The sequence below is a fragment of the Dromaius novaehollandiae genome, chromosome 1, assembly GCF_036370855.1.
Source record: "Dromaius novaehollandiae isolate bDroNov1 chromosome 1, bDroNov1.hap1, whole genome shotgun sequence".
Lineage (NCBI taxonomy): Eukaryota > Metazoa > Chordata > Aves > Casuariiformes > Dromaiidae > Dromaius > Dromaius novaehollandiae.
Window position 1 is genome coordinate 64572760 of NC_088098.1, and position 19891 is coordinate 64592650.

The 19891-nt window shown below is 38.7% G+C and overlaps 1 protein-coding gene across 7 annotated transcripts in view; it reads left to right on the forward strand.

The window, feature by feature from the left end:
• ERC1 (ELKS/RAB6-interacting/CAST family member 1) overlaps positions 1-19891 on the forward strand; it is a 309324-nt gene that overhangs the window by 42212 nt on the left and 247221 nt on the right. For all 7 annotated transcript variants that reach the window (XM_026117004.2, XM_064515015.1, XM_064515024.1 and 4 more), the window contains exon 3: positions 18852-19268. In XM_026117004.2, the coding sequence (XP_025972789.2) occupies positions 18852-19268 (417 nt within the window). The remainder of the gene's footprint in view (positions 1-18851; positions 19269-19891) is intronic.

Below are 19891 nucleotides of genomic sequence, written 5' to 3' on the forward strand. Positions count from 1 at the left end.
CATTTAGTACTGGTTATTTTTTTTCAACTGCTGTCACTTAAATTAGTCATTGTCTTTATATTAAATTGATGCTGACTTTTTCTTGAATCAATCATAGTAGATTAATCAAGAGGAGCTGTTCTGTCCTTTCACTGTAAAACTAATCAAATAATGGGGTTTTATTTTGGGGTGGCATGTCATGGTTACATTTATTGAGCGTTATATGACATGAGGATTTATTAACAAGGTTTTCCTCAGAAGTAAAATCAAAAATTAAACAATTGCTGGCAGTGACAAAAAGCATGCCTGCAGTGAAATACTGACTTTTCAAAATGGCTTTTATTTTGAGATGCAGAGTTGCAGATGAGTTATAAAGAATGATAAGACTGAGATATGTAATTATGAAATTTGAAGTACCGACATAAAGATGCTCTTTTGTGAAAAATCAGATAAGTTGAAATCAATGCTAGAAAAAGATAAAATTGTAGAAATCTTTTGTGTGGAAACAGAGACAGATTTTGGGACATGATGAATTTCTACTTTCCATTTGTTGAAATAGCGTATACCTTCAGCTTCTCTGAGAATTGGATTCTGGGTGCTTCTACCTAGAGAGCAGAATGCTAAGATCTTCCAAAATCAGCACTGCCTCCTCTGAGACAGTGTTGGGCCCTGCTGTTCTGGAAACCGATGACAGTAGTGTGCTTTCTCAGGGAGGAGTTCTGTCCAGCTTTGCATGTGCCTACCTATGTGCAATAGCTAGGGACTGTTCGGGAAATAATCCTGTGACTGTATAGGTTAGTTTATAGCCTGCCTATCAGTTGGAGTTTATTACTGAAGCTAGCTATTAGGTATGTAATTATCAGTTTACATAATCTAAAACATTTTGTTCTAGGGTACAAATGTGAATAATCAGTTAGCCTGAGGCAGCAGAACAAGATGACAAATATATGTCTACTTTCAGTAACAAAAAGCATACAGCAAATCAAAGGTTTTTCTTTGATACCTTGCTCTCCATGAAGAGTGTGTTTTTTTACAGAAGTTTCTAAAAAGAACAAAACAAAACAAAACCCTGTTCTCCCTTCCTCCCCAACACCAAAACCAAGTAGTCCCGATAGCTTCAGTCCATGTCAGGTCAGTGTCCATTAGTCAGAAATAGCTATTGGAACGTATACGTATGCACTGCAGCTGCATTAATGGGACTAGTTCTCTGAAATGGTGGGAATTTTTGGAAGGCGTGGGCTGCACCTGTGCTATGAGGAAGTCTGAGGTCTGCCCTACAATGCTAGGTAGTTTGTGGGTATGATCGGGGGAGCAATGAATATGCTTTTTCAAGAATTCAGGACACTTCATTTTAGGCCTGAATTCTGTAGATCATCTGCTGACAGTCTCCACAGCAAGGGTGTCTGTTACCAACTGTGAGCAAGTGTTTTATTGATAAGTAAAACATATAAATGCTAGGTAGAATCTAAAAGGAATGCAAGGATTATGAAGCTCAGGATTATGGTTTTTTTTCTTATTAATATGTTCAGGGCTTCTGTGTTGACTAGATGTACAAATCATCTGTCTAGTAAAGCTGATCTAGGCATTCATTTTGTCTGAGTGGGAAAAGAGGGGGGGTATTAAACTCTGCTACAATTTTACTTTTTCTGTTTCCTGACTATTGAGTAGCGTTTGCAAAGGCTAAGAGAAAGTGGGGTGGTGACGGGGAGAGGAGGCATATGGGATTGTGTCTCAGGCAAAGCACAGTGATTTATGCTGGTATGCCTTAAACTTTTCATTTAAATTAAGATCACAGTTGGCCTTTCAAGCTTTCACTGAGATGGATTAAAAAGAGGCAGCCCCTTCTCTAATTTTTCCTAGATTCCAGACTATACCCAGCAGATGAGGAGAATTTGGGGCTTCAGAAGCTACCTTCTTCTGTCTCCCTGAAGTAAAACTCGTAACACCGGACAGATGAGCTCTACAGTTCCTCAATGTTACAAGCCCTTTTCAATTTTTTTTAGTTCTGAATTTACAGACTCATGTAAAACATGCAGCTCTGAGATTAATATCCTTGTTTCAGACACTTGTGCCGTGCTTAAGCTCTTGCTAGAACTGACAGATTGGCAACTAGAGTTCACAACGTGGAATTCCATTCTTCTCGCTGTCTCTGACTGCTGCTTGTTCAGATGCATCAACAGGTCAAGATGCTTCTCTGAATCATTTTTAGATGAAAAAGCACTTGGTTAGGAGATGATTTGCATAAATGCCTTTGAACCAGAACCAAAAGACTAGTTTTTATAGCATTTCTATCCATTTTATCTGTTTTTGCAGATCTTGAACAATTATGTATTCTCAGTCTGATACATAAAGAAGCAAGAGTGCCTGTTCAGTCACTGTGCTGCAATAAAGCTAATAGCATCACAGACTTCTTGAATGGCCAATTAGCAGTGATTCATAAGTAGTTCCTGAAAAGGTTTATCAAGAGCCAGTATGCATTCAGTGAGAGATATACTCTAGATGTTTTTATCAATACAGTCTACACCAAGTGTCCATTTTGATCTATGGGAAATGCAAGGCTGTTCTCAGTGCTAGATAGTTTTATATTTATGACAATGTATGCAGAACTCCTTTAGATTCTTCTGTAGGTTCCTCTGATTGTCAGTGATGTGCAAGATCAGACAAGTCAGTATTAAAGCTTTTCTAAAACAAGTCGTTCTAGCTGTCAGTCCTATTGCAGAAGTCCATTTTAGCTTCTGTCGGATTCACATTCTAATCAGATGCATTTCTGATGCTTACTAAGAGCCCAGCTTAATTGCACCTGATGGCCTGAGTGTTGGCTGACTGAGCACTGCTGCCAGAGGCATTTGCCTCTTGCTTTGAAAATTCTCATACCTAGCAGAAAATTGTCTATGAGGAAGAAGCTCTCTTCTGAACAAAAAAAAAATTCTGTATGGGTATTTTCATCTCAACCAAAAATTCACTGAAGGTTCTCATAATGAAAATCCTTGACTTTGTGTTTCTAAGGCAGTATGTGTGCCTAGCATTTACCACTCTTAAGGTCCATCTTGCAGTAACTTTAATGCCTCCTATTCTGGTAGGTTGTGCTAGGTCTCTTCATTTCCATCGCTACCCCAGTTCTTCATGCTTTCTTACCACTTAGACATTGAACTCCCTCAAGGGGACATTGTGTTGCCTCTTAAAGATGGCAGAAACTCCTTTAGAACTCAGTGTAATGTGCTGAATTCTGCCTCGCTGTTAAAGATCTCTTTTAGCTGCTGTCATTTCAGCAGGAGGGTAGATTCCAGAACATTAAGATCAGAGGTTTTCTATGTGTTCTTTCACAGGAGCAATGATTACTGCAGCCATATTCTAAATTTATCCTGAAATTTCATTAACACATTGGATCTCTCTGAATTCCCAAAACTATACTCAACATAGGGCACTTGACATACCCAGAACAGACATTTTAAAGCACCTTTCTTTATTAGCGTAGCCAGTATTTCATGGCATATAGCTGAGAGGATAGAATGTATAGTGTCAGAAAGCCACACATTTTAAAAGGCCTAGTGAAGTCTCATATATATTGTTTTTATTGCAAATTCTGTTACAAATACAGAATTCTATTTTCTTCCTCCTTGCATTTCTGAAAGAATGAGAAAAGTTATAAAGATGAAAGGGACACACATCTTACGTTTTATCTGTTTGGCAAGAAGTGGCACTTGTGAGGACTTCAAGCCATAATCTTGCGAAATAGACTTAAAGGAATTGCTCTACTGTGGCTGACTGGAGTGTACCAATAACTGTAAAAAGGCCTCTACATACCCCCTTCAGGAAGGGACAGTGAATGAGTTTTTATGTATACACACATGCACACGTGCATGCACACAGCAGCACACAAATTATAGTCCTTAACAGTGGCTGATGTACCTGGGCAATGTTCTTGTTTCCACATACCACTTTAGGCGTTTTGGATTTTGGGCCGGTTGAGCATGGAAGTCTGCAATTGCTCCATATTGTGGCTTAAAACAAGTAAAACACAGGCAAATGTGTTTCCAGGAAACTTGCCTCATTTTCCCCAAATCGTTGATGAGATGACAAATGTGAGAGGATGCCATGTGTACAGTTATGTATAGGATAGAAAGCAGTTAGGGAGGCATTCTTTGTATTAGAGAGACTATGAACAAGTAAAGCAAGAATGAAAGTATTACCATGATGTAGCCAAATCAGTACTATCTTCTTGTGAAACAGTGGGATGGTGTGTTGGGCGTAGAGGTTCTCAGCACTCTTAAGTCAGCTCCGTAAGCTGACTTTTGTCTTGCAAGGTCACCACCCCACCAGCACAAGGAAAATTAAACCCAGAATGCATTGTCCTCACTCCTGCCTGCCATTCCCTACACTTTTCTCCCTCCCTGCTGCCCATTCCAGCCCTTGGCCACAAGATGAATTCCCACCAAATTGTCGTAAGCTGCCCAGCACACGATGGGCCAGGACCAGCATGGCAAAGCCTCACTGTACAGACTGGCAGAGCAGCTGGGAGGCAGCAGCTTCTCTTTGCTGTTGGTTCTGTCCCTGTCTTTAATCATTGTGCAAAGCCTCCATTGACAAGAAATCTTCGTGTGTCATATTTTCAATGCAGCACAGCCATATGTTATTGATGAGATCCTGAATGTCACATTTGTTCTATGATTTGACAGGATCGAGTCCTTCACACAGTCTTCTCACATTTCTGGTCATATCTGGTCATTCGATACATTTCTTGGTAAACAATATCTCTGAAAAGAACACACTAAATTTCAGTGTTACCAGGTTGCTGGTGAGCTTCTCTGTCCAGGGCTCATGGTTCAGTGTTGTAGGGCTAGCAAATCTTCAGTTTCTTCAGGTGGGCACCCAAATATTAGGTTGTCAATATTTCATCTGGTCAGTAACTTAAGTTCTGGAGAGCAATGCTTTTTATTAATCTAACGTAGTTTGGGAAATCCTTATTCCTGTCATCTGGAGAAAGTATTTCCTAAACCACCACCAATGACACAAGTTAGGAAAGAATACTTAAGTGCTGTGGTACCCGATCTGTAGTTTGTAAGCAGCAGATTGATCATGAGATCTTCTAGCGTTGCTTGTGGCCCAAGGGTGCCACTATGCTCTGTTGCAGATGGACAGGAAGAACAAAGTAGTGTATTTACTTGCAGTAAGTTGCTTACTGTATGTTGCTGTGTTCAGGCAAGCAGAAATTGGAAAACCTACTGTTTTATATTCAATCTGATTCTTTGAAATGTTACCAGTTTAGTTATCAAAGCTTACCGTGTGATTGTTTTTCAGTGCTCAGCAACCACAAGCTTGCAGTATTGAAAAAGCTTTAAAGATCAGGGCTAGCCCATATTTTACACCCTTATGTGGGAGGAATAGGGTTTATGCATGCGGATGCAGCTATTCAAAATATTTTGCTCTCGTTCTTGTGGGATTCATGCACATGTGCATTGAAATCCACACAGTAATCTCCCTAAACCAGCTAGTATAAAAGAAGCTGTAAGTTGCGGGGGGGAGGGTGATGTGGATAAAGCACTCAACAGCTTTCTTGTGTATCAGCTTTTTGTATATTAATCTTTCATTATCAATCATCAGCTATTTTTTCCTTTTGTAAGTCTAGTGTTGATGTGTGCTCCTATCTTGGAAAATACTGAACACGAGATCAAAGGTTGTTAGCAGAGCACCTTTTATCTTGGATTGATTTCTTTCATCAGCTAATGGAAAGATATATTTGCTGACGTCTTTAATAGAGGTGACTAAAAAGAATATGTTTTTGCAGAAGAGCTGCTAATCTATTAAAAAGACGGACCATGTTTCACATACACGCTGTTAATTTGAAAATATTAGTCACATATGTAAGTACTAAGATTCTGCTTCCCTCCAGTACCGTATTAACTTCAAACTCCTTTCATGGAACAAGAGAGTCACAAAAGCTTGATTTGGTACTTAAATACTATTCCATGTATGCAACATTTAGAAGTAATCTATCCTGTGAGTGAAACTGGGTTCCAGTGAAAAACTGTGTTGTACACACTTGCAAAACAGCTAAAGATCAAGTTCTGAAAGCTTTGTATCATGGCTGGTTTGAATATAGATCAGTCTGATGTTTGTGTTGACTTTTTTTAGAGAAACCTCTTACGTGAGGATCCATTTTATCAACACAGTTTATGACAAAAGAAGTTGTGCTTGCCAGATAAAGGAAACTGAACTTGTAATGAATTATCTTATTGCAGTGTATGAAAACTGCATATGCACAAGGGCTCTGTGTTTTTATCATCTTAAGAGAAAATAATCAAGCTGGTATGTGTATGTAAATAAAAATTGTTTTTTTAATAGTGTGATGCTAACCCAATTCGGATAGCTTAATAAAAAATAAAATGAGGTTAAAATCAGTGTGGAATTTGTCAGTGTTGCTCATTTATGTCCTGTAGAACATGTCATATTTTTCCTTAGATTGATGGGTAATTCATAAGATAATGGCCTCTTGTTTAAATAATTCAACTTGTATATTTTTTAAGTTGGGTGAATTAGTTTTTCTTCTCCTGTGGAAACATCAGCATACTCACAAGATATCTTCTTGATACCTTGATATAGCTGCCTGGTAGAGCAGCTGTCTTCACCTCCAGTCTTCCTCCACGTGAAGAGCAATGCAGGGATACAGATGTTTGTTTTTCTTCACTGTTTTGTCACAAAGATAGTATCCCAGGATCAAGAAATCACTCAGCTGCAAATGCTGGGAGAGTATACTGGAAAAGTATTACTACATATTCATCCTCTTACAGTTTTCCTTTTGGCAACTTTGATTTCGTCTTGCTCTGTATACTGTCTCCAATGTGGCTTACATCCTTGCGTTTTACATGACTCGGAACGATGACAGGTTTATTTTTCTTGTCCATCAAAGACAGTTTCTGGCCATGGAAAAAGGTGTTTTTGCAGGCCTGCTCCGCTAAATAAGGCAATAATAAAGTGAATCCTGACGCACTTGTCTTAGCAGTCTTGGTCATTCGTTTGGTTTATCTGTTGTTGATCCTTTTTTCCAGCAAAAGTGCAGCTTTAAAAAGCTGAAATGGATATTTAAGGGCACTCTCTCATCATCTTTGTTAGTGATTTGCTCTAGATGTCACAATCTTAGCCATAGGAACAAAAACATGAAGAAAATATCTTGAGCGGGGATCTTCCCAGTATTAACTGGCATATATAGTAGGTGTCTTTAAAGAGTACTCTATCTGTTGAGCTTCTAGATCTGTCCATTAAGCTGTTCACTCTCTCTCATTGTCTCCCTTTCCTTTCCCTAATACAGAAAAATAAAGGAAACCTCAAGCTGGAATAGGATGAGCTCTCTTTTCCACTTGCAAGACTAGGGATTAAGACTGTCCTCTCAGGATGTCCTAAGATTCTGGGCAATGATAAGCAGATGGCAGAAATAAATATCACGTCTGAGACAATTCAACTGGGAAAATTTATTCTCAGCCCTCTTCTGTTAGCCAGACAATTTTTATCCTTTATGCTTTGTTTCTAATTTCTGTTGGTATTACATGGAGAGAAATGTAGTTTGTGATAGTGAGGAGCCCTGTTATTCATGGCTTTGAGATTAAAGTGCACTTAAAAGTTCTGAAACGGAAAAAATGCATTCTGCATCATTTTATGCTTTTCAGTATTGCTACTTGGTAGTCCTGTGGATTGGTGAGGTACGTTCTATAAAGGGCTGAGGGCAGAACTTAAGAAGCAACTGTCTGGCATGAACATACATTCATAGCTTCTGCAGAACATTACGCCCACCTGTTTCACCTCTCCTCCATCCAGGGTTGTAGACTTCTGAAACTAGATTCAGGCATGCTGTTGTAAATCAAGGACTCTAACTATCTTTATTGTTTCTTCTGCGGTTCTCACGATAAATATTTGGTTCATTGTTCCATCCAGTGACAGAACTGAACTCACCTTCAAACCTGGAACCTGTTACTTTTGTTACCTGTGCATGAGGGCATAATGCTTATTAGTCAGAAAGAGAATCTGATTTTCAGAATAATGCTTGCAGCAGCAGAACTTTCACTTTGGAGGTACTCATTTGATTTTTTACAACCACACTATTTTATGTTTCCGTTCTGTTTGTGTAATGTATACAGTTGTGCCAGGAACCTCAGTCATCTTCAGCCATCTTCTGTTTCATGAATATTTGCCAGGTTTAATCTTCTACTCAGAGATGCAACCTTTTCTTATGGGAAACATTGTGAAATTACAGTTTTGAGTTAGCTGATTTAGAATAGTATTCAGAGTTAGAAGTAACACTTCCTTGTTCTTGAAAGTTTGGCAAACATTATGCGTATTGCCTTCAGTATCTTTTTGTGCTGCTTTCAACTCCAGCTCTGCAGCTAATGCTTGTTTGCATCCTTGTATTGCAGAGTATATCTGAGCTAGCCAGTTAGAAGGCTGAGGGGCAAATTTGCTTGGGTGAGGAAAAACATGGCTTTAGAAGCAGAAAATTAAAATTATATTTTTATAACGTTTATATTTCTACTTATGCCCCTTCCTCCCCCTTTTCAGGTGCTCCAAAGTTATCCAAATCGAGTTTATGATTTTCCAGGTCTCTTTGAATTAGAATTTTGGGTGACAGGAGCAACAACTCCATATCTCTTACAGTTACTAAGCTGCCATATTAAAATATTTGGAATACTTGATACCTATATGTAGACACAGAAACAAATGTCAACGATTAGCCTGGTATCCAAAATCTCTTGAATTATACTGGACAAGAATATTTTTTTTTGTTAATGCTGATTATTTTCTCATGATCACAATCATGAGATTACCTATCAGTTGTAGTCCATGACAGGTAAATATTTGCAAAAGATGCTTGTTTTCTAGTCGTTTACTGGCCTGTGCCCAGATCCCAGAAGGGGAGTATTTTTATTACCAGAAGTAATCATGCAATTGATATGCTTTTTAAAAAGTTAAACAGAGAATCTGTTGAGGGAATAAGTGTATAGGCTGAACTGTCATTAAGTCAGGTATAGATGGAAAAATGGGAATTTTCTGATACAAGGCCTTTTTAGACAATTTTCAAAAACAGAACTTCTTATGAAAATGCATGTACCACTTTTGACGGAAAGGCAAGCACTTGCTTTCTCTGGGTTGATCAAAAACTTGATAGGTAGCATATCTCACCTAGGATGTAGAAATCAAAATCCAAATCATTGGTCTTACTGACAGCAAAGCACAGAACTTGCACACAACTAAGTTTACCAAAGCAATCTTCCTGAAACAGTTTACAGATGAAGTTAAGATGTGAGGTGCTCCAGTCAACCAAGTACTCGTCAATGAAGGTGCTGTTTGCAGAAACAACCTAGATAACACTGAATGCATGCTCTCCACTCAGAGGGCAAGATAACCTTTTTCATGTCCCTCTTCCTTCTCACCGTCAGATACTGGTGAAACAAACATGTTTTCTTACTGCACTTTCAGCACTTTTAAGTGTATTTTGCTGAGCTTTTAGCTGCCTATAAGCACTTTTCAGCAGCTGCAGAAAAAAAACTATACCTCAACCATTTTCTTCCTGGCTGCTTATACTTCTGCATGGTTTATACCTGTGGTGAGAGTGAATATGTTGATGTGCTTAGAATGAGATTTGAATGGAAATTCTGTTCATGTTTGCACTTTACACTGGAGTGATTTTTTTTTTTTTTTTTTAACCAGTTCCCCACTAAATAGGATTTTGTGAAAAGCTTGCATTATGTGTTTTATTGGTAGGGATAGATCAAGAACCTTGTACAATGGCTCATCAGAATCATCATCTAGGAGTAACATCATATTTGTCAATGAACTTTTTTATGCTTTTGGAGGGACATGTTATACCTTTATTGATGATTCTGTCACAGTTTAGAAATCCCATGTTCTCGAGCTTTCATTAAACTAGGTAGATGTCACTTCTGTCATCTAAAGTGGCTGTAACCATGTTTCTGCTGTCACAAATCACCACCACCATCACGCAATGCTGATTCTACAGACTAATTATGCTTTAACAATGTATGTAGTTCCTACAGGGCAATCCATAATATATTTCTGCAGAGGTTAGGCCTCTAATTTGGTAGTCTGATGCTATGTAGTCAGAATACTGAGCTTCTTACAGAATTTGAGAAAAGGCAACTTCATTATGTGGTTGCGCTCCAACTCCTGGATGTTAATCCAGCTTTGAAGAGTGTGGCTTCAGAACTGGACTCATCCAGAGCACAGCACAGTAATTTTTATCTGTCTGCCTAAGGAGTTGTAAGCACTTGTGCACTTCTAGGGCAATTTTTCCTATTTTTACTATCAGGCTCTCTGCAGGTAGTGCTAAGATTTTGCCTTCCTCTTGAATGACTCTAGGTCACTCATGAAATTGAGGGGAGACTGTTTCTGTTCGTGATCAGATGTACTCCCACAAGATCTTCTCTAGGTATGTGTTTGCCTAGTGCGCCCAAGTTAAAAGACTCTTAGAAGTACCCACAGAAGGAGTATGTATGCCATGAACATCCTTCTGCCCCCAGCTGCAGGCAAAAACCCCCAGTTAACTGAAAAGCAACTGCTGCTTTTTTCCTTCTTACTGTCTGTGGCTATGAGTTCTCAATGGTATCTTAAAGTTTGCTCTTTGCCACTTGAGTTTGTTATAAAGAGTTCTAATTATAGCTTCCTGTTGGAGTTTTCACCTATCTCTATACTGTCTTACATGGTTCATACAAAGCCTTCACAATGACTGGCATGAATAGAAAGTGGTCATTCTGGTCTTCAGAGCTGGAAGTAGCAGGGAATGTTTCCCATGCAGATTGTCAAGATGTAAGCTTTCCCCTTTTTCTTTTCCCCAGTGATTCAAGAGCAGGACTGTAATGATACAGACATTAGCCTCTGGGAAATAAAATTTACAGAGTTGTCCTAAGAAGTGATGCCTGAGGTCTTATTTACTCTCAGCCACAATTCTAGATCTTTTAAACATAATATATTCTGCGATATCTTTCTCCTATTCATTGCAGGAAAACATAGGATTTCATGAAAAGTTCTAAAAATGTGTCCTAATACTGAGATGCCTGTTCTCAAGAAAGATGAAGGGCACTTAGAATAATCCAGTTTCTGCAGTCCAGGGTCATACCACGCTGAGACTCAAAGCATGTGAAATGTAGATGCTAGGAGGATTTGCATGAAAAAAAGCTCTTTGAAACATGCTAAACTACTAATGTAGATGCACCTTTGGAAATGTGGAGACGTGGTAGCTGGGGCTAAATGATATGACTTTGAATTTTTTTTTTCCTTTGTATATTCTTGTCACCTCAGCTGTTTGTGTGATATCTGCCATAGAGCTCAAATTGGTTCATACCTTAGACAGCCAGAGCTGTCAGAATTATATTCATAGTTTGATAGCTAAACTGGTATATTCAGAGCTTCACTAGATCTGCCTATGTTTGATCAGAATTTATATTCTTATCACACCAGTATGTGCACAAATTTCTTCAGAGTAAGTCATAATTTTACAGTGCATCAGGCATTCCATAGTAACTGTTCATATACCTGCTTTGTTCCTTGAAAATGTAGATAGCTTGCCTGTTTTCTTTCCAGGATAAACTGCCTCATATTTACCATAGGTCAGATTCTGCATATGAACATTTACCACTAAATAACTGACATGCTGTATATTACCTTGCAGCCTTTTTAATGCACATACCCATACACTTAGTATAAGGTGATCTGCACTGCAGTTTTGGTTCTTTTGTGGCTCTAAGTTTATTCAGTTTCTTCTGATCTGCTTTACTTTTAGAATTTGAATTCATTCCTACTGGTTTGTGTGTGTTTTTTGCACAAGCGGGGGAGAGGGAATTGAGCTACTGCACACTACTCCCTTAAACCAAATGAGTTATTTTGTATGAGTCTAGTTCAGCTGACAAATGTATTACTGACAACTTAAGCTCTTTATCTATAGCATTTTTTTTATCATCTTGCCCTTCTGTCTCAGAGATAGTGCAGTGTGTGGTTGTCTTAAAATACAAGTCAATTCCTGTGGCTTTCACAACTTAAATCCTATTAAAGTCATAGCTGTATTTTCAGTCCAAGCTAAACTATAAAAATCACCCATTCATTTCCATTCCAATAAGGTTTTGAAGCCCCGATCCATCTTACAGAGAACATGAAGCATTTTTGGAATCAGCAAGTTCTGTTTCGTCACGACTCTGCTGGACACCTGACATTAGCCCTTTTTTCAGTTTCCTTGCGTGGGCTGCAGCTGAATGTCAGCAGGGGCTCCCTCAGACAGCCAGGCCTTTGCTTCTACTGTGCATTCAGCAGAATCTATTTCCCAGAAACAGTGCCAAAACGTTAACTCTTTGAGAATGAGAGAGAACATTCTCCCTCCTTGTGACTTCGTTGGCCCTTAGTGACCAGACAATATTCTAGCAGTTGGCATGTGATTGCATTTGAGATTAACGCAGCTCATCCTCTTACAAATGTTTGAAACGTTTTTGTTGTGAAGAACATTGAAGTAATCATCATAATGCTGAAGTCGTGATTATATGTGCAGCTTCACTGGCAAGAAAAACACATTCAAGATCTCCTGTTGAGTCTATCATTTTCTGGTATTGTTTGTGTGTACATTTGAGGGAAAATCTTACTAAATCTTCCTTCTGCCATAAAATATGTCGTAAGTATTGCATCTTATATTTTCAGAATAGTCACAATGTAGTCATGATGATCTAAGGACAAAAGTAAGGCAATGCTTGTAGGTAAAGAAGTGCATCTATTTCAGACCTTGAAGGGCTTGTGTAGCTGAAGCTTGTCTCTTTTTTTCCAACTACAGAAGTAGCTGGCTGACTAAAATGGTTACCTCAATATATAAACTGTCCTCTTCAGAAACCTACTTTTTGGTCAGTTATTGCATTAAATCTCAGTCTCTTTCTTTATCCTTTATTCTCAGATTGTATCCTGAATGCTGAATACAGAAATACTTGATAAGTTGTAACAAATGCAAAGCTGTCCTATGTCTTTCCAAGCACTTACTGTTTTCTACGTGAAGAACAGCTTGATGGCTGAACAGACCTGCAGAATGCTGCCAAATAGATGTACATCATGAAACTGTCATCCAGTACAGGATGTACTGGCACTGTATTAACAGTAAAACTAGTGAGCGAATTTTCAGTAACTAAATTTGTCAATAATACTTTTAGGAGATACTGCTATTGAATCTACCTATTTCAGCAAAACTTAGCAGGAAAAAATTTCTCCCTTCCAGACTGGAACTTCTGATTAAGACTTAGAAAAGAGGGAGATGGGCTCAACCCTTGAGCAGGAAATAGAGTTGGTCAGGGATACTCACTGGAGTGTGGGAGATGCACGTTGGCCTCTGGGCTAGTTCAACCAAGACTTTCAGCCTGGATTCCAGCTTCTCGGGAGAATGTACCAGCCACCACACTGCTTTTCTATAGGGATTCTATTTCATATCTTCGAAAAGGACGAAACTCCTTTGCTTAATATACAGTAGTTATATCACTAGAGAGTGGGGCTGATTTATGGCACTCATGTTTGAGATGTAGGTTCAAATCTCTAAGCCAATGAATATTCAGATACTTATACAAAGCAGAATATCTCTCAATCCCTCCTGTAAGAATATCTTGGGTGGATCTCTAGCGGTAGCCTAGTGAGTAGAGCCTCATTTGGAATTTGTGCAGGTGCTCGGTAGGAATTTGAAACTGAATCTCACGGACTGAAGCTCTGTTCGAACACTGCACTAGGATTCTGGTGCAACCTCCCTTTTACTCCCCTTCCTTTCCCTCGCTCTGTATTCTTTCTCATTAATTTGAGAGGCTTCAGTGTTTCAGTGTTCTCCCAGTGTTTGTGTGTCTTTTTTTTTTTTTTTGTCTTTGAGTTCTGTGGAATGTAAAAATTCTTCCCACCTCATTGTGACACATTTCTGCAACACTGTGTCATATAACAGTATGATATGTTTTCCCTTGTTGCTGGGAAAAAGTAAAATCTTCTCTCCCTTTTTCCAGCCTGTTTAAAAGGTATCTCTTGAGTATAATGTATTTTTTCAAAAAATTAAGTAATTAAATTAATTCAAAAAATTAAAGTCATTTCCCTGGTTAACCTACTTCCTAGAATTTAAATCCAGGAGGAGATTAAGAAGAACTTAACTACAGAACTGTTCAATGCCTAGGTGCGTTGCCTCTATTGCAGGAGCTACCGCACTAATTTAGCCATTTGGATTTCCTGAATAAAGTATGGTAAGAGTTATATATCTGATTAAGGTAGTTACAAAGACAATATCCTCAGTATGAATGGCCTAAGTCAGACAATTAAAGACAAACACACGTGTGCCTATTGGAATCTTAAACACTTGTAGCTTGGTATGGCAAGCTCTGCCTTGCAGAAATGAGCATGTAAATCCTTTCTTTAAGAAGCATGTCACAATTTAATCCTTTCCTACAAATTCATGATGGTAGCAATGGTTGCGTCCTTTGGATCTAAAATGTAGGTTAGAATACAGGCCTGGGGGGTAGGATATCAATTAAATTCCCTTTTTCTACAGCCCTGGGGGGTAGGATATCAATTAAATTCCCTTTTTCTGTCTGAGTATGTTCAAATCCACGTCTCCCACTTCCTTTGGAATGATGAGATTATAAACATTAAATTAATTGGAAGTAAAACTGTTCTGGTCTTTGTGTTCTTCTGTGCTCTACCCATTAGAATATGAAGCTATCCCCTCTTTAGAATTTTCTATCAGACCTACTGAATCTTTAAATATGTCGTACAAAAGTAAAAAATCTTCAACAGGGAGATGAAAAGAGCTGCCTGTAGCAAGGTTCCCAAACTTGCCAATATAGAAGTTGGTGTGTTCTGTCACCCTGAGTGTGCAACAACAGGACTTTTTCATGTCCCTTATTAAAGGAACTTCTGTATCATCAGTTATATTCATACTGTAGTTTGGGAACTCACTGTTGCCGTTAACTGATGTGCCAGCGTGCGGGAAACGTGGATTTGATTCCTGTTAGGCAGAGGAGGAAATTGAACCACGTTCTGCTACTTAGAGTTTAAATTCTGTGCTGCTGGATGAGAGGCAACACCTGTCCCTGTGTAGAGCCCAATGAACAAACATTAAATTGCCCCATGCGAGTAACCCAGGGAGAAGAACACCTGGTAGAGCTTGGGTCTGCGCCTTGGGCCTTTTAGAACCTGCATTTGAGGTGGACCTAGATGTGACTGGCACTGTCAGGATAGAAATACCTTAGGCATGATCAGAAGGACATTTATTAGGGAACTTTACTCACAAAAATATCTTTGCGATTTGCAGATGTAGTTTTGGTTTGTAGTGAGGCCTGTATTTTTGCTTGTCTGTTTCTAGATAAGATAATTTTAGTGGTATTTTTCAAGTGTGAATGAGTTTCTAGTCAGGTCCTAGAAATAGGATTAAGCATCAGTAGCTAATATCACATGAATTTGAAAAGTATATTGCCTTTCTGGGATAGTTCTGGGATTTAAAAGTGAAGTCTAAGAAATGGATGAGAAGCTGAAAAGATTTACTTGCTGCTTAAAAGGGAAATGGATGTTTTCTGTAAAACAACATGAAAGAAAAGCTATGTCAACTGAAAAATCAGTTCATTTATGATGCTAACTATTAAAAGGCATTGTTCCATTATTCTAAAAATTGTAAAAATCACTTGGAAAGCAGAGGAAAAAAAACCCACTTTACAGATCTCTTGGATATTGGAGAGGAGTGGGTGTCAAAAGCATAGAATAATTTTCTATGACTTATTTTCCTGCTACCTTGCACACAACGAAATTTTTTTTTTTCAGCTGAGCAGTTTAGAGAACAGTGATAGTAATTCATAAGCACAGTGCTACCCATTCCTCTCCCCCCACCTCTTCATTTTTCCTGGGAAACTGAATTCAAGGCAGTTGCTGACCATTTCTGTTGAGTATTACATAACTCCTTTGTCCTTGCTTAACAGTCTGACAGATTCCCATAAATGCTGTTTGTCACTGGTATTGAATTTTCTTTCACATTGTGCTTTCTGAATCATATAATAGCTTTTGGTTCTTTGGCCCAAAGGTTGTATGGGGGCTTTCCGTGTGGGAAATTTGGGGGGAAATAATTTCTATGGGACTATGAGAAGTAGTGTTTCCTTAAGAAACCTGAACTGAGATTTCACATCAGATCAAATGGTAACAATTCTAATGCAGGAGCTCAGTTGTGGTGTTTTGTTCCATTTATGTTTATAAATAACCGAAGTTTGATTTTGAGACGACACTGAGTACAGGAAGTCATTTCATTTAGTAGATGATGCGGTTTTTGAGAAGAAGCTCTTTTCTCGCCTGGGAGAAAGGAAGTGCTGAAGTGGCAGTATGTGGAGAGGCAGGTGGAAGCATGTGGGAATATGGTGCTGGAAGGACAATGCACAGCTGGGCTGGATAAGTAGGGTTTCTCAAACACCAATGGAATTAACTCATGTGTGGAAGTACTAAGTTATCTGTAGTGAGATTATTTATTTTGAAGTTGTTTTAAATGCTCTTACTACACTTACTGTAATACTGCTGGCTTTCTTGGTGTCATATAGGTACAGGTAAGGCAAACTTTTTCATCAGTTTAATAGGCTTTCTGTTCCAGCTTAGTCAAAATACATGAATTGAACAGATCATAGTAGCTTTGACTGTGTATCTGTCCCCTGGCATGTTTGCAGTAGTGCCTCAGTTTTACAACGGGGAGGTTGTCTGACATTCTTACCTTGACCGTTGTTCGGAAAAATGACAATAAATGAAAATGAAAATTTTTCCCAAAAAAGTGATGGCTAAAAACTTTTTCTGGGTATGGATGAATTCCCTTGAGATACTTGTTTTCTTGTATTGCTAATGCCAACTTAAAAAATAAATCTATAAGCACCCACCACCATATAAATGCAATGTACCTTTAGGAAGAAATTCATTATCCCATCATCTAATATACCTGTGCAAAGTTATCACATAGATTCTATAATCTGAATTACAGTTTTAGATTAACAGAATCAGTAACTGGTAGGTATTTTGTTATTAAAGTAGACAAGAAAGAATTAGAGCACTTTAAATCAATCATGAAGCTACCTCTTTAAGCTGATCTCAGTTTATGTTGATACCAAAAAGTGTAGCTCCCCTCCTTTCTCCACCAGCCCCTTGGCTGCATATTCCCAACTCTCCTGTGCCAGTATTAGTGTTGGTGTAGACGCACAATCAGCTGGATCAGAAATCTGATCTGGCCACAGAGACTTTTTGTTTGTTTTTGGCTCGGCTAGTTTTCAGCCAGGTGAGGCTGGCAGCTGAGCAGCTGGCAACGCCAGCCACCTAAGGAAGGGCAGAGAAGTGGACTCTTCCTTTTAGTGGCAGTGTAAACTTAGAGGAGCTGAATGCAAAGCAGCACCTTTTTGAAAAGCTTTTCTTAGGCCAGAATGCAAAAGCAGGGAAAGTGCTAGGTCTGGAGTTGTGACCTTGGTAATGAAAATGGGATTGGCCTACCTTTATGCATCATTCCACACAACCAAACTAACTTAAGACTTCTGAAACAGGTTAAAGGTAGATATCTGTAAGGTAGCAAGTACTATTTCCTGTCTGTTGCCTTTTGTGTAGGAATTCTGGTGAATATATTCTTGAAATAAGACTTCAACCCAAATCTTCTTACATGTCTTCTCTTTACAAATATTATACTGAAATTAAATACTTAGATTTATGTCAGACATATTAAATTGGCACCATCTTTATATTATAGACCTTAAGAGTGTCTCCTCCATCAAGCTTGATAATAGACTGATAAAAAGCCTGACTTAATTAATGCTTCAGTCCTAGTGAATAGTGAGAGTAACTATATTGCAGACACTGATATTTGTAATATAAAAGTAGACCCCAGAGATCAGTCCATCTGATCTGTTCACATTCACACTAAATTGTAAGCATGTCTGCCACTCTCAAGAAGTGTGTAGAGGCATATAGCTCAGTGGATATCTCATCCCTGGTAATCAGATGTTTGTTCATAGTACTTACATCTTACTGTCTTCATCTTTCTGTCTTACAGAGAAGAAAATAATGTTTTTCTGAATATAATATAAGGACTTGTTTTTCCAGAAAACCTGTCCTTCTCCTATATTATTCTGCTGTACTCAAAGTCATTTAGACAGGATTTATTGTCTTGCACAAGCACAAATTACTGCTGATCATTTGATTGACTGCATGTTCTTCTTTATAAAGCGGTAGTTTCTGTTTTTTACAAAGTTCCTCATGCATAAAATTGTATGGTGTGACCATTCTCCCCAGTCAGTGTATATCTAATTTTCTGTAGTTGTTCTTATATTTCTTCTTAACATACTAAAATCTCATCTCTAGGTCCACTGGAAAATCTGTACTATGAGTAATATTAGTACTGAAGACCCCTGGAGTCCTCATGGCTGATTCCATTTTATTAGATTATACATAAATTCTAATAGTCATGGGTCCCTCTGCTTTATCAAGATAGTAATTCTAGTCTAGGACTTCTCATACAGCATTCTTTTACAGGATAGACTTATATTTGAAGCACTCAAATTTTGCCTGCCAACATTTTCGTGTTTTAAATGATGACTCACTCAGGCTGGTGGAACTGGGAGAGTAACTTGAGTAAGAGATTTCTAATGTTAAACGAACTTTACCAAGCACAAAAGGAGATATTTGAAATTTTTTATAGAATATCTGCGTTCCTCCTCTAAAAAGAACATGAAGAAATTTTCTGCTTTCAGAAAGAACGTTGGCTGATGATGTGGGTTCCTTTTGGTTGGTAGTCTAGGAGGGCTGAAGTGGCTCATGTTGTTCTCCTTTTTTCTCCAGTGCAGGGAATCATCTGATTGTATTTGTTCTTTTAGCACATGCAGATGACTATCCAGGCTCTCCAAGATGAGCTTCGGATCCAGCGGGACCTGAACCAGCTATTCCAGCAAGACAGCAGTACTAGAACCAGCGAGCCCTTTGTGGCAGAACTCACAGAGGAAAACTTCCAACGGCTTCATGCAGAGCATGAACGCCAGGCCAAGGAACTTTTTCTGCTACGTAAAACCTTAGAAGAGATGGAATTGCGTATTGAGACACAGAAACAGACCTTAAATGCACGTGATGAGTCCATCAAAAAGCTGCTGGAGATGCTGCAGAGTAAAGGTCTGTCGGCGAAAGCCACTGAGGAAGATCATGAGCGAACAAGACGGTTGGCTGAGGCAGAGATGCATGTCCACCACTTGGAGAGCCTTCTGGAACAGAAGGAAAAAGAAAACAACATGCTGAGAGAGGTAAGTGATCCAGTTCTGGGTTCATCTCCAGTCTTAATCTCTAGTTCTCCATCTTTACTCCCTCTCCTGTCCTCTCCATTGCTCAACTGTAAGGAAAGAATTTCCCATCCTCTCTATAAGCTTTATTTTACATTGCAGGCTTGCAGAGTTTGTCCCTCTGTTAAAACTTCCTTATGGTTTCCTCGTGTGAGGTTTGGGGGGTTTTGTGTTTCAGGTCCCATTTTTCTTAGTCCCCATGTGAAGCTCTGGAGGTGAATTATGACATGGGCTGTAAAATTCATTCTTCCATTCTATTTTAGTTTGAGATAGAGTAGCTACCTGTATTTAGGAGAGAGCTTAGAGAAATCTTTGCAGGAGTAATGGATGATTGCTCTACAGTTTCCATGGAAACAGTCATCTTGCTGTGAAGGGTATTTGATAAAACTATTAGCTGCCCTGGATGCACAGCCAAAAAAAAGATTACTTAAAGGGACACTGCTGCAAACATGGTAACCCCTTCCCCCTCCCTCCGAAAGAAAGAAAAGAAAAACTGCCATTTTATCTGTATTGTGTGTTAGAGGTGTAAGATGGCAAGCATTCTTCAGTATTTAGCATCCACAACTAATTATAATATAATGTAGGCT